This window comes from Postia placenta, assembly GCF_002117355.1.
Source record: "Postia placenta MAD-698-R-SB12 unplaced genomic scaffold POSPLAscaffold_10, whole genome shotgun sequence".
Classification (NCBI taxonomy): Eukaryota; Fungi; Basidiomycota; class Agaricomycetes; order Polyporales; family Adustoporiaceae; genus Rhodonia; species Rhodonia placenta.
In genome coordinates, this window is record NW_020169841.1 from 1402991 (window position 1) to 1425357 (window position 22367).

General features: G+C 53.0%; 6 protein-coding genes across 6 annotated transcripts; 2 read left to right on the forward strand and 4 right to left on the reverse strand.

Annotated features, from left to right (window-relative positions):
- Positions 1-776: 776 nt before the first annotated feature.
- POSPLADRAFT_1183136 (hypothetical protein) lies at positions 777-3247 on the reverse strand. Its single transcript, XM_024488979.1, has 13 exons — positions 2985-3247; positions 2864-2932; positions 2681-2801; positions 2513-2626; positions 2390-2453; positions 2242-2331; positions 2032-2191; positions 1788-1976; positions 1684-1737; positions 1424-1627; positions 1255-1371; positions 1086-1203; positions 777-1032 (listed from the first exon to the last, which is right to left on the reverse strand). Exons 1-13 carry the CDS (start codon positions 3240-3242, stop codon positions 977-979), a joined length of 1614 nt encoding a protein of 537 aa, XP_024337399.1. The 5' UTR covers positions 3243-3247; the 3' UTR covers positions 777-976.
- A 3006-nt stretch (positions 3248-6253) lies between these two features.
- POSPLADRAFT_1048011 (hypothetical protein) lies at positions 6254-13530 on the reverse strand (the record flags this gene model as incomplete). Its single annotated transcript, XM_024479416.1, has 26 exons — positions 6254-6490; positions 6543-6593; positions 6648-7004; positions 7062-7272; positions 7330-7401; positions 7456-7501; positions 7558-7846; positions 7901-8102; positions 8150-8197; positions 8250-8326; positions 8388-8408; positions 8741-8833; positions 9070-9129; positions 9184-9330; positions 9384-9417; positions 9468-9720; positions 9774-10200; positions 10269-10826; positions 10879-11007; positions 11061-11171; positions 11225-11643; positions 11705-12152; positions 12206-12619; positions 12675-13187; positions 13249-13423; positions 13475-13530. 26 exons carry the CDS (start codon positions 13528-13530, stop codon positions 6254-6256), a joined length of 5448 nt encoding a protein of 1815 aa, XP_024337400.1.
- A 231-nt stretch (positions 13531-13761) lies between these two features.
- Positions 13762-14684, forward strand: POSPLADRAFT_1171695 (hypothetical protein; the record flags this gene model as incomplete). The annotated part of the gene is made up of 6 exons (XM_024488143.1): positions 13762-13826; positions 13890-14000; positions 14057-14073; positions 14129-14274; positions 14332-14412; positions 14467-14684. 6 exons carry the CDS (start codon positions 13762-13764, stop codon positions 14650-14652), a joined length of 606 nt encoding a protein of 201 aa, XP_024337401.1. The 3' UTR covers positions 14653-14684.
- Positions 14685-15144: 460 nt separating this feature from the next.
- POSPLADRAFT_1171698 (hypothetical protein) lies at positions 15145-16715 on the forward strand. The gene is made up of 9 exons (XM_024488144.1): positions 15145-15315; positions 15390-15431; positions 15487-15541; positions 15590-15682; positions 15752-15977; positions 16028-16187; positions 16250-16362; positions 16421-16489; positions 16547-16715. Exons 1-9 carry the CDS (start codon positions 15285-15287, stop codon positions 16673-16675), a joined length of 918 nt encoding a protein of 305 aa, XP_024337402.1. The 5' UTR covers positions 15145-15284; the 3' UTR covers positions 16676-16715.
- Positions 16689-18458, reverse strand: POSPLADRAFT_1075181 (hypothetical protein; the record flags this gene model as incomplete). Its single annotated transcript, XM_024482790.1, has 8 exons — positions 16689-16880; positions 16935-17309; positions 17369-17551; positions 17606-17761; positions 17814-18020; positions 18075-18175; positions 18237-18328; positions 18385-18458. The coding sequence occupies 8 exons, from the start codon at positions 18456-18458 to the stop codon at positions 16806-16808; spliced, it is 1263 nt and encodes a 420-aa protein (XP_024337403.1). The 3' UTR covers positions 16689-16805.
- A 1194-nt stretch (positions 18459-19652) lies between these two features.
- On the reverse strand, positions 19653-22243 carry POSPLADRAFT_1171705 (hypothetical protein). The gene is made up of 5 exons (XM_024488145.1): positions 21999-22243; positions 21008-21946; positions 20307-20953; positions 20143-20253; positions 19653-20081 (listed from the first exon to the last, which is right to left on the reverse strand). Exons 1-5 carry the CDS (start codon positions 22222-22224, stop codon positions 19857-19859), a joined length of 2148 nt encoding a protein of 715 aa, XP_024337404.1. The 5' UTR covers positions 22225-22243; the 3' UTR covers positions 19653-19856.
- Positions 22244-22367: the final 124 nt, after the last annotated feature.

Genomic DNA, 22367 nt, shown 5'->3' on the forward strand with positions numbered 1-22367 from the left:
TGTGAATATGCAAGTATTTGTGTACTCAGATTCAACATGCGCGGCGTCAGTACTTGAGCTGCATGAATAGGAGCGCAGGTGACAACCGCACCATCTGGAAGAGTAGTTGCACGTGCGATATCAATGTGCTCCCGTCTATCCAAGGCAGGTTTCTCTCAACTTCAATATTTCTTTAGGATCACTTCTGGGAAAGTCGAAATTCTTCTATTACTGCCCGGAAAAGAGGTAGCCTCGCCCTGATTGATCAGTTGTCTCATTCTCTTGCACCTCGATGTCGATGTGGGCCACTATATCTACGTTATTGTTGGAGTAGGTCATTCGCGCAGCGTATGAGCGGGTTGGGTGATGATTACAAGGCTCCCAGAGAGCATATATATACAAAGCTACAACTGTCAGAGCGTATCTGTAACTAAAGCGTCCGTACGTGGCGTATAAGCACGGCCAAAGCGATCACATAACGATTGAGTCAAAGTATCAAAGAGCGTACTGTCAAGGTGGGCGCAGGTTGTTCGTGGCGCACCAAACGAGGTAAATGATTGTGGAAGGCAATTTGCGCCTTTTCATGGCACACAGAAAGCCACAGCGCTCGACATGCCTGCCATGGGCTGACGAGCCTGTAATGTAAATGAAATCGAGTAGGAAGGAGCGGACATACGTGCAGCAAGGAGAGGGGCGCTTAATAACTTTCCAGGAAAGGAAAGGCGGACGGTGCAAACAAAATGAAAGCAGAGTATTTGCTCAGATAAATACTTATGATGATAATAACGACTACAACATTTCTCGAGTTCGATAAGACTAAGGACCATGAATTCACAGTATTACCATACAAGATGCTTTTTACCAGGATGCAGTAATGTTGAGTCCCACCATGACAAGAAGCGTGCAGAGGATCTAGCAAGTGTCGGTGCGACGGCTGCCACATGTTATCAACTTGGAACGATTACGGATGACGTCCAAGGGCCACTGCGACCGATGCTCAGTGGTCGATTGCCGGAAGTGAATCGTATATGGGGCAAAGCCAGTCCCAGGATTCTGCACGGTCTACGTCAGATCACATGTGCACTCTGGATTCTATCAATACCTACCAGAGGGATGGACTAGCTCTGCAGTGCCATTGATGTCCTCTGCCATCACGATCGCGAAGCCTGTGTTGAGATGGAAGTCGATGTGACAGTGAAGAATCCAGGGTCCAACGTTATCCGTCTGTATAGCCCCGCATGAGAACAAAGTCACAAGCATCGAGCAACAACTCACCCTGAAACGAATCGTTACGTTGTCTCCTGTTGTCCCAATGTTGACAACATCACGACGGACTGGATTGATCACATTAGTCTTGTTTTCACCAGCGCTCCTGATGACGGAAAACGAATGCTGCGCGGCTGTCAGCTCAATTCGGCCCGAAGCTGCTGAATAATCTGCTCACCCCGTGCAGGTGTATCGGGTGAGTGATGGGAGCCAGAACACCGCCCGGGATCGAGATCTCCACGTCCTTGTTGGGCGGGACACCATACACGCTGCCTTTAGGCAGGAGCTCAAATGGATTGCGGGATCCATTCAAGATCTGCAAGAGGACGGGTACTGGCGGAGAGGCATAGGATACATTGTTGACAAAGAACAAGCCGTCGTTCTGTGCAGGAAGGAATCAGCCAGCTTTCACATTGTATGGTATTGTGCGATGCTTACGAAGGTCACGTTGAGTTCAATGGCCTTGTCTCCGTCGTCCGGGTTGAATGGCGGCTACTACATAGTCAGCCCCGCTAACATAAGGCCTTTCGCTGTTGACCTACCGCCGCAGGATCTGTCAACGGGTGCAAGTTGACTTCGGAAAGCGGGTTAACAGGCGTGGTCTGGTTGGTTTCGGGGTCCTTTTCGTCTGCACCCTCGTAGCGTAGGATTGCCAGACCCGGAGGGGTTGTGTCACCGGCTTCGACCAAGGCGCGAATCCAGTAGTTGTCGACAGGCTGATTGGCCTCCAGCTGTGACATACAATGTCAGCGGTACAACCTCCTGCCGGAGTGAGATGATACGCACCACAAACGAATACCGCTGTGCGGCCCAGATCTGTATGGAATCAATGCCAGGCAAGGCCTGCGTGTTTTCCCCATCGGCCTCGATGATGGTTACCGTGTGGTTATCAATAGAGAACGTGAAGTTCGGGTCACAAGCCATAGATATGAGACGGAAACGGTATCTATAGAGCTTGATCAGCAAGTCGCAGATGTGAGAGTACGTTACACTAACCGGCGCCCCTTCTGCACGTGTAGGACTGTCAATGGATCGCTAGTGTTATCTATGCGGCCTAGACCGTTGATGAGGATAGAATCGGGGATGCTAGGAGGATAACAGGAATGAATAGCTTGCCCTCTGCTCAGAAGGGCAATAGACGTACAAAGGGGGTTGGATTTGCGCTGCAGGAAGATGATACCAATCGGACAGGGTGATAACAGTGGTCTCTGACGAAGCTCTTGTGTTCAGCCACTTGTTTTCCCGTCGTGTGGCGTAAGGTACTCACCATTGTCGTAGTCGTATAGATGACCGTGGGGATCATGAGGGTCGTAAAGAACCAGCGGCCCCCTCAGGCCATCACAGTACTGCAGACCGAGATGACTATGATACCAATATGTGCCTTGGGTGATAATAAGCTACAGCACGTGAGGGGGTGCATGAAATGGATACGCACCAGTTTGTTCATGAACATTGAAGTTGTATAGGAAGGATTGCCCTGACGAAATCGGACATTGGGTGACCATCGCCACGCCGTCAGCCCAATTCGACCTATGCTGGTCAATTCCATGCCAGTGCTAGAGGGACACATTGTTAGCCACAATGCCTAATGGTCCATGAACACAGTAGTATAGCCCACCACCGTGGTAGTCTTGTTCATGGTCGAATTAGTCAGATAATTGTGTACGTGAATTCGGAAATTGTCGCCCTAGCGATGTTCATAATCAGATGATGTGGTTGCACAGATGCAACAGTCATACCTTGAACCCCTTGATGAGGGGGCCTGGGAATGTGCCGCCAGCGAGAACCGCCTGGCGAGTGAAGCCATCGGGTGTAATATTACGGTTCACGATGTCGAGGTGGTAGACTTCGGCAATAGGCCATCCGCCAAGAATGGTCTGACCCGTTGTACCATATGGACTCGACATATCGAGGTCAGTCGTAATGTCGAAAGTGGGAGTGCCAGCGACAGACAGCCCCAGGACCGCAACGGCCGTGAAGATAGATACTAGTGTCATCTTCGTCGAGGTACTACCACCTGAGCGATGATGGGGAGGGTGGTAATATCACTAACACTGTAGGGATGCTCTTGGCGACACGTCCACAGTCTTTTATACCAACGTAGTCACGGGAAATGGAAAATTGTATACCAGACTCAAGGTCGGAACGGGTCCATCTTGCCACCGATTGTAAATCGGGAGACATACATCAGCACACTAAGTTAGACATAGGCGGTACTGGCCTGACATGAGCGCGGGTTACGCGGGGCGCCAGACCCGTGGGGGCTCTGCATCGGGATGAGTCCGCGCACAACCGCTCGCCTGTCTAACATATGGGATCCACCTGGTATATCGCCTCAGCGCACACGGAGTGATATATCTATATTTTCTCGATCCGAGTGCGTGCATACCGTGGGACACTGGCAGGATTCAGCAAAGGCCGAGCCTACTCATCCCAGGTAGGTATTCACATCTGAGCGGCGGTTGTCATATTGTGTTGCACCATGAGTGACTATAGACGACCAATAGATAACCAATGCACACTGACAAGATGCTGGGAGTGCGCGCAAAAGATGCGCCACTTCCTCCAACTTAGGGCGTTATCATGTTTGAACGTATTTGAAAGATATTCTGAGCTTGAATTGATGACGATCATTTCCGACATGCTTTCGACAGCTCAGCGGACCATAACGACGTTTGCGAGGTCACGGGTCACACATCCCAAAGACCAATGGACCTATGCATCTGCCAGGATGTTTTAACGCCAAAACGCAAGTGTGGATGAAAGAGAACACACGGATTCAGCAAGCCTCATGTCATCGTTAGGAGAAGTAACAATATCGATAGGTTGTCCTGACCCCAGCGCTGAGCGGCTAGCTGATCTGCTAGAACCCACTGTCAGCACATTAGCGATTTCTGTGACTTCACCGCAGCACGAGATGGTCACGATGACCATGCGCTTGACATAACGCCCAAAACATTATGTCCAAAGACGACAGTCGAGGTGATTCTGGAGTTGTTTTCGAGCGAGACAGTCGCCATCTGGTGGCGCCAATCTGACCATTGAGATTCCATGACTCCGCTTCCGGTCACGTTGGCGGAGTTCGGTGCCGCGGGCTTGGAGCCTTCTGCCAGCGCGTAAATAGGTTGTTCAAAGACGCAAGTCCGGCTATGTTACACCACCTACATACACTCAGTGCCAATTATGCCGTCCAGAGAGAGGCCAATATACACCCCAGCGAATACATGTTCAGGCCATAACAACGCCGCACTGCCCTTAGGCACTAGTGGCGGTCGATTGACATATTCATCATCAGTATATCCTATGTTTCACCCATTCTACTGGTAAGTTGACCCAGGGCGCTATGCTTGTGCGCTGCTCTCCATTCCATTCGCTCTTTGCCCAGTCCGCCGCCTACTGACGTGATTTTGCATTGCAGTCCCGGCCAGGGCGGAGACATGTCTTGCCGGTGTGTAAAGCCGCATACCTGAGCGCGTCTCATTGGCAGAGGGTGTTTGCATCACCGTGATAGTGTCTTCATTTCCTGTATGCGTTAGGCAGCCTGAGAAGCCTGGTACTAAGGCAGGTATGGTTGTTCACTCTGGTTGATCACCGTCTCACTCTCAAATTACAGACGATCGTGCGAGTGCATGTCTGGTGCACGGCTTCTGCTGTCTCCCAGTCCAAATGGAATTCTGCAACGTGTAAACCTATTTTCTTCATGTATCTATGTAGGTCACCTGCGGTATCGCCATTGTGATGTCCTCTCTAATACCTATGACAGTCACTCCGTGCTCAATGGCATGTATCCGACCGGCAGCGTTTGTTCACGCATCGAGGCAATGTCTCGAGCTTCAGGCGCGGGCCGATACGACGAATGAACTCGGAGCTTGCTCCACTAGCTCCTGCGTGCTGGGATGATGAATGCGCCTTCAAGCGTCTCACACAACATGCGGCAGATTGCCGCTCGCTGTATTGCCCGTGAGCTACTTTGAGACAATTCCGCCTGCCGCTCAGCCCCGACTGATCGCACAAGTTGCTCAGACTCCAAACACTCCTCTCGAGCAGCAGCATTCCCAGGACAGGGCAGATCATTGTTCCCTGCAACCGCCACACGGCCTCCGCAGACCCGCTTATTGCGATGTATCCACAGCGATCACAATGTCATCTACGGACGATGCTTGAGGCCGTGTCGGCCACGAGATCGTCTCGTTCAGCTGCTGCCAATTCCAATTGTGCCTTGTAATTGATGACTCCGATGGAGCGACCTATTTGCAACATACCATTAGACCTTTTGATTACCATGAAAGGCTGCTACGTTGCGTCTGTCGCTCTGCACATTGACGTCTTGTCGAACGGACGTCTTTCAACTTCCAAGGCACACTGTTTACGGGGTGGAATCGCGCTCTCCACTATATCGTTGCCATACCGAGAGTGAGGCACATCGAGATATCTGCGGATATCCACATTTGTAGACGCCCTTGGTAGTGCCTATGCCGTGATATAAGCGACGGCAATGTGCCAGCTGTACAGTGCATGTGGCATCTCTTCTGCTCTCTCGAATTTATCAATATTGGCATTGCATATTAACGCATCCCTGCATGTCTGCCAGACACAATCGTCGTCCGTGCGGTCTCACGACGGAGCTCGAGGTGGTGGCTGGCATGCCTCGAGGCGCAGCGCCTTTGTCAAGTGACAATGGCAGCGAAGGGAATCCTATGTACGTGCCCGATGCATCGAACACCGATCATTATTTTCCGATCAAGGATCGAGAGAATTCGGGAGCGGACAAGGCTCTATCTTCGCTGGGTGACGACACTCGGCGATATCAGGAAGATTCATGCGGAGCCGAAGTTCTATATACAGAGAGTGCAGGGTCGCTAGAACTTTGGCGGTGTCTAATCTTTTGAAAGAAATGAAGCATGACACAGGACAATGCTGCATACGTCTGTTCACTCCGCCCCTTTGTTCTCCATCCCACTCTTCCGTCTCTATCTAGGCAATTTATATAGACCTCTATTCTCTTGTCTTACTCCAAGTCAAGCTCATCCCTGTCCTTGTTGATAGAGTCGCGGCGATGCCTCGAAATTGCCCCAACACCTGCAGCACTTCCAGCGACGACGCCCGAGCTGCCTGCCTGCAGAGGTTCCTCGTCGGCAACTTCCAGTGCGCGCAGGACGTGCTCGCGACGGAGCCACTTCTCCTCGGGAATGAAGTACCAGCTGAGAATGCCGAAGACAGTGACGGAGCCGAAGATCACGCATGCCTGTCGACCTAAATTTAGTGCACGCGCACGCAAAGAGATTGGACGAACATACGAAGTTGAAGGACTCTGCATTCACCGGGAAGTAGAAAGGCGAGATTTGGGTCTGATCACCATAGTTAACTAACTGTAGAGGGTTCACAGAATGTGGTGCACGTACTGCGAAGACCAAGCCGTTAAACAGCACGGCTGCGACGTAGAACGGCTTCCGCCACTTTCCAAGATAGAAGCGGGACGATTTGAAATCATTCGGTGTGAGCGTCAGTCGCAGAAGCGCAATGAGCCCATAGGCTGCAGTCGTCGGAATACCGCCAGCCGATGTGAGTGACGTGAAAGCCACCTGGCTGGGAAGGATCGTGCACAAAATTGCCGCGCCAAAGACGAACATCACTGTCACGGCATTGCGTGGCTGGCGCTCCGAGTCGACGCGCCCGATCCAGCCTGACATCGGAAGGACGCCGTCGCGGGATACGGCGAAGACGAGACGTGAAGCTGCGACGACCGAGACGCTTGTATTCTGTATAAAGCAGGGTAATTAGAGTTGCGCGGGAGTGAGAAGACGAGAGTAACATGCCAGAATGAGGCCCACAGCAGCGATGATGGTCATAAAGATGCTGCCACCCTTGCCGAGTGAGAGCGCGTACAGCTGAACGAAAGGCTGAGGAGCATCGAGCGCGAACAGGGTGTCGAGATCGGGAGTGCAGAATAGGAACAAAATAGTCGTCGCAAACCCGAGCACACCAGTCGCGATGGCGCTGTAGAGGATACCGCGAGCGGCAACCACGCTGCGACAAAACAGGTTAACAGCTGTCCTACGTCGTAAGACTGCTACTATGGCATACCTGGCGTTTTTCGTCTCCTCAGCAATGTGACCGGACGCGTCGAATCCAATCATAGTCCCCGACGTGAAAAGGCTATGGCGGCAGGGTAAGCACATGCGCAGCCTACCACAACCTGACATGACTTACAAGGATAGAATCCAATTCCACGCGGGAGGAGCCCCGGTACCGTTGTCTAAAAGCGCATCCGGTCAGCTTTTAGCCATTATTTACTTATATTTGGAGACATACACGTCATAGTGAAGACCTCTTTGGCCGAGCGGAAACCATATGTCTTCGATACACCAATGGGGAGCCAAATCAAGCACAACAGGAAGTCCACCATATACAGCCCGATGGAGAACTTGAAGACCGCAGAATAAAGTCTCGGCGGAAGATAGTTGATGGCAATCGAAACGATAAGGCAGCCCTCTGCGACGGCCCATACGAGTGCGCGCCATTGAATACTGTCGTTGCCGGCGCCGCCTGGGTAGCTGACGTTATAGACCATCATTTCAGACACGATGTAGTTCGCAGCCGTCTGCAGACCAGTGTCAGAAAGGATGTTATATGACGATGTATCAAGACAGCATACCAGACAGTTTCCCGCGGAGAATGTCATCCAAGCAGTGCACGACCACCAAGCAACTATGAAGCCGAAGAATCGTCCATACTTCGGGCCTGCACTCTCGGCCGACCAGATATAAATCGACCCGCTAAGAGGGAGCGCAGAGCAGATTTCAGCCATGACGGCCGCCGTGATGAACATGAAAATCATCGAGATGATATACGACGACCTAATAATGATGAGGCCTCCTGCGCGCCTCATATTTTGGACACGTACCATACTGCAGCAGGCCCTCCGGCTTGAAGGCCCAGGAAGATCCCAGCTCTGGGGAGGGATGTCAGCACCGGTGCATGAAAAGAATAAACGGTAGGCTCACCGAACACCACCGATGAAGTTAAGTGCGACAAAACTCGCCGCAAAGCTTTCGACGAAATGCCAGCTACGATGTAATTGCTACGATAAAGGTCATTCAGTCTAGGAATCCCACTCATGTGCCTTCCATGAACGCGCATACCTGTTTATACCCGAGTTTTTGCTATCAAAAAAACAGAAGTAGGTCAGCGCATCACGTCGGGGCCCCTCTGCATCAACAGAAGAGGCAAGTAAGAAGGTGACACTGGGGGGGCTTCCCTACGCAGGTATGAGCGCTGTTCAGGTTCAGACGGTATGATCTCAATCCTTGCCGGTCCTCTGCATCCCTCGTCCAAGTCAACCGTGATTTCAACAGCCAACAAGTCCAAGAAATGCATCGCGACAAGGATACCCGTAGCCATTCCAGTTCACCACTGAAAAGCGACGTTACCGATGACACAATCACAGCAAGCCCCTTCCCCGCATAGTTCTTCCCAGTTGCACCGGTGTTATTACCAGTTGGAGCTCATCTTCGTCGATAGAAGAGTCGCGCTCGGTGTCAGTATGCGCAGGTAACTTTGCGACGTCAATTGCGGCCGCGGACATGTTCTCAGCGTGAGGATAGCAAGCGACGAGCGGAAGGACTAAGAAGAGCAGATACAAATTGAAGTACAAATGCGGTATAAATACACTTGTGTATGTAAAACTTCCACATGCTCTCGATCAGGGGCGTGGGACAAAAATGACGTCGGGAGTCATCGATATCGCTCACGGGATGCCGAGGCGCTGGGAACATCCAGGGTCAGGAACATGTACGTGAGCTGCAGCGTCGCGGGATAGCTCACCGGCTTCAAAGCCTTGATGAGCAGCCATTCATCGTTGCTCACATCTGTCTTGAAGGATGTCTGCGAGAAAATGTCAGTCCATCGCTCGCGGGCAGAAATCACTGCAGAACGCGCCTTCAGTACATCAATGCTCTGGCGAGTAATGTGGCTGTAGAGTTCATCTTTGTCGTCAAAATGCCGGCCGAACATTTTCGCAGATTGATAGACGGCGTGCTCGATCTTCACCGCGACACCAGCGCCGGCCTGAGACTTCTTCACAATCTATAGCATGGAGTCAGAAGCGAGTAGAACACTAGCAAAGCCCAGTAGCTTACCTCGAATGGTTTGTGGTTGATCTCGAGAGATGTACTAGTATAATATCAGTACCAAGGGATCTCGCTTTTGATCACAGTACCCACACTCGACCGAGATCGATAATGTCCTTCTTTCCTGTCTCCGAATCTGTCTTAACGACACATATAGGAGTGCCGACACGCAGAGTACCGTCCAGAATGTCGACACCAAGGATGATCGGGTCGCGCTTACAGAACGCAGCGATAGTCTTCAATCTGCACGGCCAGACAGCTTGAGGTGCAGCATCTCTTCGTTTCGCCTCTGTGATCTCGGCGTTGTATGCCGTGAAGGCATCGAAGAGGTGGTAAATGATATCAGCTACATAAGTGTGATCAGCGCAGCGCTCGCTACATAGACAACAATAGGCTGACCTTTGAATAGGCGAATGCCCATCTCCTCTGCAAGCCGCTCGGCATCCTTGTCAACTGTGACGTCGAAGCAAAGAATACAGGCGAGCTCCTTGGCTTTCTCCAACATTGTCGCTGCACGCATGACATCCTTCTTGTGCACAGGGCCGATGTTGATGCCCGAGACGGGGATCTTGCTCGACTTCAGGAAGTCGAGCAGCGCCTCCAGCGAACCGAGCGTGCTGGCCTGCACGCAGACACCGCGACCAGACTTGTCGATCGAGTTCAAGAGGGTGGTCAGGTCGGACATGACCTCCTCCATAAGGTCCTCCTCCTCGTCATCAGGCCCGACGACCAGCAGACGGGAACCGGCGATGGCCTTCTCCAGGTCTGGCGCTACGATTTTGACACCCATTGCCGCCTTGATCTCTTTGTGGTGGACGTACGCTGACTGGAGGTAGTACAGCACCGTTAGTCTCATTGAGAACTTCAAGAACTTTGCGAGGAATTGCAACTCACCTTGATACGCAGTTCGCGGAGAGGTTGAGGCGTCAGGAGCGCTCGGATTTGCGTGACAATTGGCCCGTTCAGACCGCAAACGACAATCCTTCCGCCCTCGTGAAGGATACCATTCGACAGGACAACATCAATGGTAGTTCCCAGACCTTCGATGACCTTGACTTCGAGCACAGTGCACTCGAGCTCTGACAGATACATGAGACGGTCGCTCATGCGTTGCTGCGTCAGGTTAACGAGGAGCATAATCATATCGGGGACACCTTCGCCGGTGATAGCGGATGTCGGGACTACAGAGACATTCCGCGCGAAATTCTTGTTCTCATAGTAGAGAACTGCATTCAATCCCTGCTCAGCGAACGCTACGACGATCTTCTGGTAGCGGTCCTCGAATTCTCGCTGCACCGATCGCGTCTGCATTGCCAAGGAGCTGCGGAAGTCATTATCGGGTGAAGCTTCCCAGCCGTACATACGGTCGATCTTGTTCAGTGCGACAATGAACGGCGTCTTGCGATCCCTGAGCAGGCGAAGCGACTCGAGGGTTTGCGGTTCGAGGCCGTGCTACGGTGTGTCAGTATCATGTCAGAGGTTATCGGCATTGGGAGGAGCTTACCATGATATCCACAACAAGAATAGCAATGTTACAGAGCGAGCTTCCGCGGGATCGCAGGTTAGTGAAGGACTCGTGACCAGGGGTGTCAATAACGAGAAGACCCGGGATCTTGTAGTCCTGCGTACCCTCCTATTACAGCAAAATATGAGAATAATATCAACGCGTCTCGAAAATAGACGAACTTTGTTGAGGACTGCGGTCTTTGTCTTGATAGCGTCGACAGGGAAGTAAGTGGCGCCGATTTGTTGAGTGATACCACCGGCTTCTCCTTCTTGGACGTTTGTTTGGCGAATCTGTCCATGAGAGTCAGTCGAGCACTGGTAGTTCGCAATAGCATCGACTGTACCTTGTCCAGCAGCTTTGTCTTGCCCGTGTCGACGTGACCCAGAATACAGCAGATTGGGCTACGAAGGTTGTCTTTACTCTGTGCAGCGACGGCAGCCGCATGTGCCTTCGCCTTCCGCTCAGCCGCCTCCGCCTTCTTCTGCGCAGCCTGGCGTTGAGTTTGGGTCATGCCATCAGACTCCGAACCAGACGACGAGTCCTCGTCCGAGTCTGAATCAGAATCGTCAGAGCTTTCATCCGAGCTCTCCTCCTCGGATTCTGATGAGGACTCTGCTGCACCATTCGCCTTTGCAGGTGCAGGCTTCGACGGTGCAGCTTTCGCTGTAGACGCAGTAGCAGATGATTTCGTGGGAGCCGCCTTCGCGATGGCGGCAGGTTTGACCTGAGCAGCCTTCGAAGCCGCCTTCGCAGCACCATTGGCTTGGAGATGAGAGTTGAGATGAATATAATGTACAGCATGAACGAAATTTGTTTGACTTACTTCCTGGTGCCGCCTTTGGTGGTTTAGATGCGGCGTCTTCCTCGTCACTGCTTGCATCCCATGAATCCTTAACGTCCGCAGCAGGCTTCTCTTCGTCACTACTTGCGTCCCAATCGGACTTTACATCGTCCGACTTTTCTGCTTCCACAGCAGGCGGTGCCGCGGCAGGGAGAACAGCAGGCTTTGAGGGAGCAGGCTTCACTTCCCGGACTGGAGACGTCTCTCTTGTCGCGGGGCCACTGTCCGTGACACTGGTTGGTCCCTTCTTCTTCCGATTACCGTACACAACCTTCTTAGGTGCCTGGCCACCGGCGTGCTGTTGTTGCAAGCCTTCGATCTGTACCCCGGAGGCGAGCAGTGCTTGCTTACGCAGCTCGGCCATCCGCTGCTCCTCCTTCTGCTTCTTAGTGAGCAAACGGCCCTCCTTCTTAGCTTGCTCGCGCTTGGCCTGGAACTTGAGTGAGACAACACAGCTCCGCATGGACGTACATAAAAACGTACTTTCTCTTTCTCTTTCCTCCGCTGCTTCTCCTCTTCTTTGCGTTTCGCCTCCTCCTCCGCCAGCCGCTCCTCCTCCTCGATCCTCTGCCGCTCCTCCTCCTCTCTTTTCCTTGCCTCCTCCTCTATCCGCTTCTTTTCCTCCATCAGCGCCCTCAATGCACTGATGCCGCCTGCTTTCTTCTTGCCGCCTGCCGCCGCTGTAGCCGCAGCCGGCTCATCGTCCTTCTTTGCCCTTTTCTTTTTCTTCTTCTTAGAATCTGCTTTCGCACCACCACCCTCGCCTTCATCCTCGCCTTCATCCTCCTTCTCCAAAGACTCTGGTTCTGGTGCAGGTGGCGCAGGAGCCGATGCAGCGTCAGCAGCATCCTCTCCCTGAGCAGCCTTTTTCGCTGCCGCCTGTGCCTTTTTCTTGGCCTGGTGAGAAGGAATATCAATCAGGGTCGAGCACTCCGACAATGTAGACACAAACCTTTTCACGCTCTTTCTTCAACTTCTCCTTCTCTTTCTTAGAAAGGACCTTAGGTCCCCCGTCCTCGCCAGCGCCATCTTCATTTTCGTCTTCATCTTGCTTCTCAGCCTCCACAGGCGCAGCCGGTGCTGGAGCTTCGGGCGCAGCAGCTACATCAGACGCAAGATTAGAATAAAATTGGGTTAATCCCTCGGTAGATTGTAAAGAGCCCGACTTACATGGCTTTTCCTCCTCTTCTTCATCATCCTCTTGAGCTTTGCCCTTCTTTCCTTTCTTCTTTCCTTTCTTGCCCTTTTCCTTCACCGGGCCCCACTCTTCGTCTGCAAGCTCCTCCGCGGACATCTGTACAGGTCCTTTTGGCGCACTGATATCGCCTTTTGCGGCTGCTGCTTCGCCATCCGAACCTTCCCCAGGCGATGGGCCATCTGCAAAGGACACCTCGGCAGCGCCCTTCTTGCCTGCCTTCTTGTCTTTCTTGTCTTTCTTGCCTTTCGTAGACGCTTTGATAATAGACTGCAGTCATAGATAACATATGAATAACTACATTAAGATAGGAGTGGATTTGCAAACATACCATGAGACCACCGAAATCCTCTTCCTCTGCTGCAGCGTCCCCATCGTCAACGCCCAACTCAGCGAACGCAGAGAAACCTGACTTCTTTGCAGGCTTGAAGTCGTCATCTGGGGCTTCGGCCGCCTCGGGCGGTGGGGTCGCATTGTTGTTTGCGACGGACGTCCCAGCCTTATCCCTGCATACATGCTCGATCAATCGGTCTCGCAGGGTCGATTGATCTACTCACCAGAAGTCATCATCGTCCTGCTTCTTTCCCTTCTTTCCCTTGTTTTTTGGAGCCATCCCGTATATTCGCTAGACGAGGTTTCGAGAGTGGGAGGAAAAGGAGGAATGGATAGAGAATGGACAATGCTGGGATGAGTGAGCACGATGCCGGTGCCGGTACCGAGGAAAAGTGTGTGAACGCTCGTGATCCGGCGGTCCATACTTGTACTCTCTCCGTATCCAGATACATCCAGACGTCTACTCTCTGCGAATACTAGCACTTTCATTTGAAGCAGTGGCTGTCCAACCATGGGGCTCTTGACGATAATCAGGAAGAATAGGCAGAAGGAAAAGGAGATGCGCATCCTCTTCTTGTACGCGGGCCCGTCCGCGTCCAATCACCATTACTCCATCTCATAACTCTCGGATACGCGCAGAGGACTCGACAATGCGGGAAAGACAACAATTCTGAAGAAACTGAACGGGGAGGACATCATGGGTATAAGCCCAACACTTGGCTTCAACATCAAGACGTTCGTTCACCGGAAGTGCGCATACTACTCGCCCATTCCATGCGACTTCGGCTGAGGGGAGTCGCGACTAGATATACATTGAACATTTGTTAGTGATGATGTGGATGCGCAATTACAACTGCGTGACTGTGACTGTCTTCTAGGGGACGTTGGTGGCCAACGCACGCTTCGACCATACTGGCGGAACTACTTCGAGCAAACCGACGCGCTCGTGTGGGTGGTAGACTCTGGTGACCGCATGCGAATACGCGATTGCAAGGAGGAGCTTCACAGCCTTCTACTGGAAGACGTATGTACCTGTATCTTTCCTGGCGTCATGTCGTTGGCTGAATCTGCGCGAAACTAGAGATTGGCTGGTGCCTCCCTGTTAGTATTTGCAAACAAACAGGACATACAGGGCTCTATGAGCAGCACCGAAATACGTGATGTGCGTCATGAATGAATACATGCATATATATTCTCTGACGATGCTTTTCACAAGGCCCTTGACCTGCTAGCAATCAAGTCACACCACTGGAAGATATTGCCGTGCAGCGCTGTTACAGGTGAGAATCTGATCGAGGGCTTAGACTGGGTCGTGGATGATGTCGCAGGTCGGCTGTACTACTCGACAGTCGTGGAAGAAGTAGCACCTCAGCACAGAGCCGAATCTTTGCGTGTACACTAGCCTCGCTATATGAGTACGACCATTTAACTATTTATGCTCTGTGCTGATGCATTAGACATCGTACGTAAGTAATTACGTCCTCATGCCCTATAGTTGCGAGCCTCTCAGCGTTTCCTGATATCGCCAATTCCGCACATGATGGCAGTCATCTCAGTGATATGATAATACCGTATTTCACGAGTTCTGACGTCTACATGTTAAGCCATGAGCGGACGTCTCCGAAAGCTCTTTGCGACCTAGCTGCTTAGGCCATCCCGTGTCGTCGCCGGTGTCTCTCATGGATTCAGTATGTCTCGAGTACTTAGCATTGTCCAATCTCACACAGTAGAGCAAAAGGAAGACACTGTCCTTGTACTGTACACATAATTTACATTCGATGTAGACGCTATAGTAAAGCAAATCCGAGCTTTTCCCGGCACAGCGGTAAGCGCCGAGGACCAACTCGGATCCACAGCCGCTCAATACGACCACTACACTTCAATTGGGCAATTAATCCTGGCTCCGGAGAACTGAGACCCTGACTCTGTGACTCTGCGCATTGCAGCTTGGGCTAGTCAATTGACGAGCGCCGCGAGCACGAAACGAAACGCCCGCGTGACAGCAGCATACAAGCTGTGAAGACGCGAACATTTATGAATAATGCTAGTCAGCACCTTCTGTCAGGTTTGTCATTCACTACCATGGAATTGTTCATGGCCTCAACGTCTGATGGGCGAGTTGAATTGTGCGTTTTGCAGGTGCAGTGTCGGGATTCGCGTCCAGCATATCCTTGCAGCCGCGTGAGTACACCATTGTATTCGAAAGATCGCAGCTTGACACAAAGTTCGCGTATAGTCGACCTCTTGAAGACACGCCTACAGCAGGGTGACGGTTCCTCACGCGGCGCTCGGTGAGTCTTGACCAGGGCATCATTACGCATGGTCTGAACTCAGAGCAGGCATGCAGGAAGCATTTTGTCGATCGCACGGGACATTGTCAGAGAGAAGGGCGTGTTCGGTCTCTGGCGGGGGACAAGTGCCACTCTGCTAAGGTTCGTGAGTGGTTATTGAGGTTTTATGGGGGAGTGTGCCGCTGACGTCACCCCGATGACCATCACCAGGAATGTGCCTGGAGTTGCACTTTATTTCACCAGCTTGAACCATGTTAGAACCGTACTCGCTACCACCCCGTACTTTGCTGTGGTCCCCCTTGAGCAAACACGCGCGTCATCCGGATCTGTCCTTCCGAAGCTCTCCAAATGGGGCAACCTTCTGGCGGGCGCGACCGCGCGGGTGGCGGTGGGAACACTGCTGAACCCGTTTGCGGTGCTGAAAGCACGCTACGAAGTCCGCCTTCTACATGCTTTCACATATGAGACAGCTAATATTACCTACAGAGCAATCTCCACGAATATAAAAGCCTCGCTAGCGCGATACACTCCCTTGTGCAAGCGGGTCCCTCGGAATTATTTCGAGGAGTTCTGGCAGCCTCGCTGCGCGATGCGCCTTACGCAGGGTTGTTTGTTGTGTCTTACGAGCATTTCAAGGGCGAGTTAGGTGAGTGGCTTGGCCGTACGACACGCTCTTGAAATAGCATCTTACCGAGTCTCATGTCTTAGAGCATTTCGTCGCACCGACATCCTCGACCTCGTCAACCTTGGTGTATGGCTTTGCAGCCGCATCCGCCGGCGTAGTTGCCAGTCTAGCTACACATCCCTTCGACGTCGTCAAGGTAGACATCGCAATACTTATCCGTGCTCCATAGCCCCAACAGCTAACGCATCGTCCAGACGAAAATGCAGGTTCGCACAGAAGACAGATACCAGGGGCTCCTGAAAACCATCAGCACTATCTATCAGGTCAGTCCACGACGTATGCGGTTCATGCAAGCAACTTACTTGATCTACGCCGTCTAGCAACGCGGATGGATCGGTTTCTACGACGGCGCAGTTTTGCGTATACTGCGGAAGCCGCCAAATTCGGCTATTGCTTGGGCTACATACGAAAGTGTACTCATGCTCATGCGCCGCTCGCAGCAATCTTAATGCGTACGGGCCCTTGGGAAATATATCCTGCTGTTTTAAGAATGAATATGGCAATGTGTACTTTTACATGGGTAAGTTTGTCCAAAACGCTCCAGGTATGATGTCACCGAATGATGAGACCGATGACGATTTATGAGTACTGCTTCTGAATGAGCTTCGCGATGGTCTGTAGCTGAATGTTTGACGTTCCCTCGTAGATCGCACCCTGAGACAAAGACAACGTCAGCAGCGTAGCCCCTTGACCACACACGCAACTTACAATCTTTGAGTCCCGCCAGTACTTCTCGATCCCCGTCTCGCGCGTGAAACCAACGCCGCCTGCCCACTCAATCGCTGCGCCGCTCACGCGCTGCGCAACCTCGCTCGCGTACAACTTTGCCATCGCCGCCTCACGCGCGAACGGCTTACCTTCTTCCTTGCGTCGCGCCGCGTTGTATGTCAGCAGCCGAGCGGCCTCGATCTCCATCGCCGCGCGCGCCTGCTGGAACGCGAGCCCCTGGAACGTGCCCACCGGCTGCCCGAACTGCGTCCGCTGATACGTGTACGGCACCGCCTTGTCGAATGCGCCCTGCGCAAGCCCAAGCATCTGCGCGGCAATACCGATGCGGCCCTCGTTCAGACACTCAATCGCGATCTGTGGGTCGTACAGCATCAGTGTCTGTGCGGTGTGACGCATGCGTAAAACGTGCTTACTTTGTAGCCCTTGCCCTCGCCGCCGATAATGTTCTCCGCCGGAACGCGCAGGTCGTCGAGACTGATGAGGCAAGTCGATGACGCGCGAATGCCAAGCTTCTGCTCCTTCTTTGCTATCTGTATGCCCATATCTTTCGTGGCGATGAAGCAGGTGATGCCCTTGTAGCCCTTGCTTGGGTCTACCTGAGGTCGTGGAATTATGAACTCGATGCTATCGTTCTCGGGGTGCACACTTACATTCGCGAATATGAGGAAGACTTCCGCTTCATATGAGTTCGTGATCCACATCTTGCTACCGTTAAGAACCCAATAGTCCCCATCCTTGACGGCACGCGTCTGGAGGGCGAAGGCATCCGACCCTGATGCGGGCTCAGACAGACAAAATGATCCAAGCTGCTTGCTGTATGAGTCCTATCCATGTTCTGCTTACGTGTCCCAAGCTCACCTTGGACTCGGCAAGCTGGGGCAACCACTTGTCTTGCTGCTCCTGGGTACCATACGTACGGATGACAGTATTAACCAGAGTGTTGTGCACATCGCACATAACAGAAACAGAGGGGTCGACTTTGGCGAGCTCCTCAATGGCAATGATAGCTGACATGAATGAGGACCCGGCGCCGCCATGGTCTATGCTCGTTTCAATGCCCATGAGCTGGTGAGCGACGTTAAGTGTGTGCTAGTTGGGATTCCAAGCGCAAATGCTCACTCCTTGCTCAAAAAGGGCTTTTATTAGCTCCGGTTCCATCATTTCCGCCTCGTCCATCTCCCGCACTTTGGGGGCTATGACATCCTGCGCGAAGCGTGCAACTGGAAGGAGACAAAATGTCAGGGGTGAACCAGCGCCTTCAATGCGACTGAGCGCGCTCACCGGACTCCCGCAGCATCTGTTCCTCATCTGTGAATGCGTCTAGCGAGTTGAGTGGAGCTTCAGATAGTACTGCGGCTGTCCTTGCGAACGACCTAGATGAAGCTGCGTTGAACACGTATTCCTCCTCCTCAAGCCGTGAGTAGCTCACCGAGTGCCTGCTCTTGACAAACGATGTCCAAGACGAACGGAGTTCTGAGCAGTGCGGGCAATGTTGCGCAGCATAGTGTGGGGGGCAGGAGGGAGAGGTTAATAGCTTCAAATGCAAGGAGGTGCCGGTACTTGAATAGTGTCTGGCGAGCCGAGCGCCCCGCACGGCTTGTGATTTCCCGGGGAAGGAACGATCAGTTGATCGTGGGGATGATCGCAAGAAATGATCCGTTCGGTCGTTCAGGAAGCACCATTCGGGCGGCCGTGCTATGGACATGGTCGCTGACCTCTCTCGTCATATTTGCTATCATGACACAAACTCGGAAATACCTGTTCAGATGTGGGTGCCTACATACGTTTTCTACAGGCTAGAGCATAGTCACATACTCAGCTCTGAGCTAGAAGTGCTCTTGAACGTTCCAGACTCGGACATCATCCGACCGTCAAGGGCTGCTGTGTTGCAAAGGGACGTAGATAGGTGAGTGTCACTCCAGCTGATCCGTGTCGGCCGTTAGAGGTATCACATCATTCTGGTCGCCGTGAGGGCGGCTTGAAAGTACTTACTATTGAACAACCCGACGGGGATGTCCAGTTAAACTATTACTCAATATGCAGGCTGATTCTTATGCAGGCCCTGTGTCGAATCGAGCATGCTAAATCGTGTTCTTGCTCGTTATAGGCCCACGGAGCTGACTCAGAGAGGACCCTTAACAAAAGCTAGGATGACGCCCTGGCACTGATCCGCGCTAACATCGGCCTTTACAGCAGGGTTGCTTGATCTGTGGTATTCATACTGGGCTACTGTGGCACCCAGACAAGTCTCTCACAGCTCTCACACAAGTAAAGCGGGCTATTTGTGCCTCCCTGAGTGCGCTGCACGTTCTGTTCTATGATGACTTAGCTGTGCTGCGAATAACTTGAAGTATTGAGTGCCCGGCTCCTGTTTACTCACATTTTGTGCATGCCGAATCTTTCGATTAGGTTCGTGCAAGGAGATCATGATGTTACGATGTGCCTAAGGCGGCACTTGCCATCGTGACCGGCGCAAAACTCTATGCAGGGTCTGACAAACCAAGATCAGACACGTCCGGAGTACATGCATATAAGGGAATGCATGAACCTGGGACTACCCAGGTTGAAAGGGGATATCGACGTGTAGACTCTTGGGCGACCGAGAGACCTTTAGTCGAGTGACAATCGTAATTTGTCTACAGAAGAGACGTGCTATCACTCTTGCATAGGACCGTCCAGTCTCATGATCAACTCTGTGAACGGCATAGAAGGGTCTCGCATTACCATGATCATAAGTATCGACAAACACAAGCTGCTGCAGACACACCAGACGGTCAAAACAACATAAGGCGGTCGACGTCCACACAGTGGACACGGAAATGAAGTGCTCCATGCTCATAAACCATCATTTCGAAAGAGGGATGAGGAGGGGCATGACGGTACTAATCATGCAGACAATGTTTAGGAACCCTCAGACGCTTTCGGACCCTCCGATGATGCCGGCGCGTCGCCGTTTTCTCGCGGGACGCCTCTTGTCAACCCAGCCGCTGCGAATCCGCGCGCCGCATAACCGCCACGTCCGCCCCGACCGCGTCCGCCAAACCCGCGGGGCGGCCCACCGTTCTCCGCGGCGCGCGATTCTTTGTCTGTCGCCTGCTTGAGCTCGGGTATCACGTCTTTGAGTTTCTGTCACATCCCGAGAATATTATGTTCCTGCACCAGATGACAGCATCGAAAATGCACTTACCTCGCCCTGCTTGGCAAGACCCGCCTTCATCGCGTCCTCGTCACCGAACTCGACGTACATCATCTTCTGCGCGCGGCCCGGGAAGTTCTGCGGATAGTTGATACGAATGATCTGCACGACTCCCCTATCAGCGTAAGCTCAGTTGTATGGCATATGCAGCTCACCCCGGCTTTGGCGTCTCCGAAGAAGTCCCGCACTTCTTGCTCGTTTGCCGGCTCCCGCGAGCGCATGAAAATCGTCCAGGGGTTCCTCGGCGGTCTCTTGCTCGTCGGCGTCCGGGCACCCGCGCTGCTATCAGCTACAGGAGACATCACGCCGTCCTCCGTCGCGCGCAGGTCCGGTGTTGCCTTGCCCGACTTCACTTGTTGCTGCGGGGTAGGACTACTCGGACCCTCGGTCAACGTTGGCGTCGCAGGCTTGCTCCCGCCCTCTTTCTCTTTGACGGCACCTGCCTCACGCTCGACGCGCTCCAGCTGCTTGCGTTCTTTCTTACGTTCCCGCTTAGCCCGCTCTTTGTCTGCCCTGTCCGCCGCACCGGCGCTGTTCGGCGTTGCCCCGTTTGGCTTGTCTCCCGGCGTCTCGCGGCCCGAGTCCGTCAACCCCGGTGGCGGTGTTGTTGGCTTTGACTTCGACGTGGTCAGGTACGGGGGGCCAGATTTATCTGCAAGCAAAGGTGTGCCTGGGCCCTTAGTAGAGAGCGTAGGAGTCGCGGACGCGCCGGAACCAGCGTTCGCCGTGGGTGAGGTGGAGTTAGCAGAGTTCGGTTCTGCGGTTGTGGGCGTTGCAGTCCGACGATACGCGTAGTTGAATCCTGAAATCAACGAAGTCAGCATTCTTGTCTGCTTCAGTAAGACTGCTCACGCACCTTGACTCTTCAACTCTGCACTGACTCTGCCGTCCTTGATATCAAGAACCAGGGAACCATATGCGGCATCGCACAGGTTCCAGTTCCAGCAGTTCTTCCACGCGGGCTCTTCTTGAGGGAATTGCCCATTTGGTCCAGGCTGGTTGGTTGGAGCTGGTATACGTTCAACTACTGAGAGCGCCTTGTCGAGCAACACCCTCTGATGCTCATCGATGACAGCATTCACCTGCACCTTCACACTCTCCCACACCTTGTCAAAGCCCTCCTTGCCGATCTGCATTTTGTGACGCAGACCCTCAAAGTCACCCTGCACGCTGAACTCGTTGTATGAGGAAGCATAACGGAAGTGCAGGCCAGCCGAGACCGTGAGGTCAGCTCTGAGCACGAGCCCAAGCTGATTGATGATCCCCTCACGTCCGGGGCTGGCGTGTGTGACCAAGAGACGCGTCTCGGTCTGGTCAAAGACGCGCTGGGCGGTGTCCACGAGCTCCCCGATCTGGAGCGCAGTTGTCCACATGGTCCCCTGCCCGCCTGCAATCGTTGCATGACCGTCGCCATTGTCGAACATCTTGTGTGGCACGAGCGCGCCACCAAGACCAAGCAGACGCAGCTTGATGCCGCCAATATCGAGACAGCGCGTGGTAGCCTCGTCGAGAATATGTAGATTGTTGACCTCGTACTGGCCAGTACGGAATTTCTCCAACACAGCGACGTCTTCGCAGGCGCCCCAGACGGTGTAGACAGGCACGTCAAGTTTCATCTGACCGGAGAGCAGTAGTGGGAACTCGGACAGCATGCTGATGCCCACGGTTGAACGAATAATAGACGGTGGGTTTTCTGACGCGAGTAGATGGTTGCGCTGCGCTGCGGGTATCAAGGGCGAGTACATTGTGAGGTGGCGAAGGGTTCTGTCATTGATTCTGTCAAGACTCGACGCCTCTGTGGGGAGTTAAAAGACACATTCTTGAAGCGCATACACGCATGTACGCACCAAAGAAGCCAAAGTCCCCCGTATGAATGATGGCTGAGGCATTCGCCTCGCGCGCAAGGTCATTCAGTGTTGTAACACGCCCGCGGATGTCTGCGATACAAAGAAGGCGGCCATGAGTGGTGTCAAACACCTGTGTCTTGGTGTTGACCTGATGCTGCGTTGGGCGCGGGTTCGGCGAGGCGGTCGGACGGGTCGATGTAGAGGCAGGGCGAGAAACGGACTGCATTTTGGAAACGGGGAGGAGGATGTCGAGGACAGAGTGCGGCAGGAGCGGTGTGTCACAAAAATCTGCCGCGTGTGTGACGTTCTTGGTTGGACCATTGAAATCAGCGCGGGAATTCTGATAAACCGGACTGCCTGCCACAAACG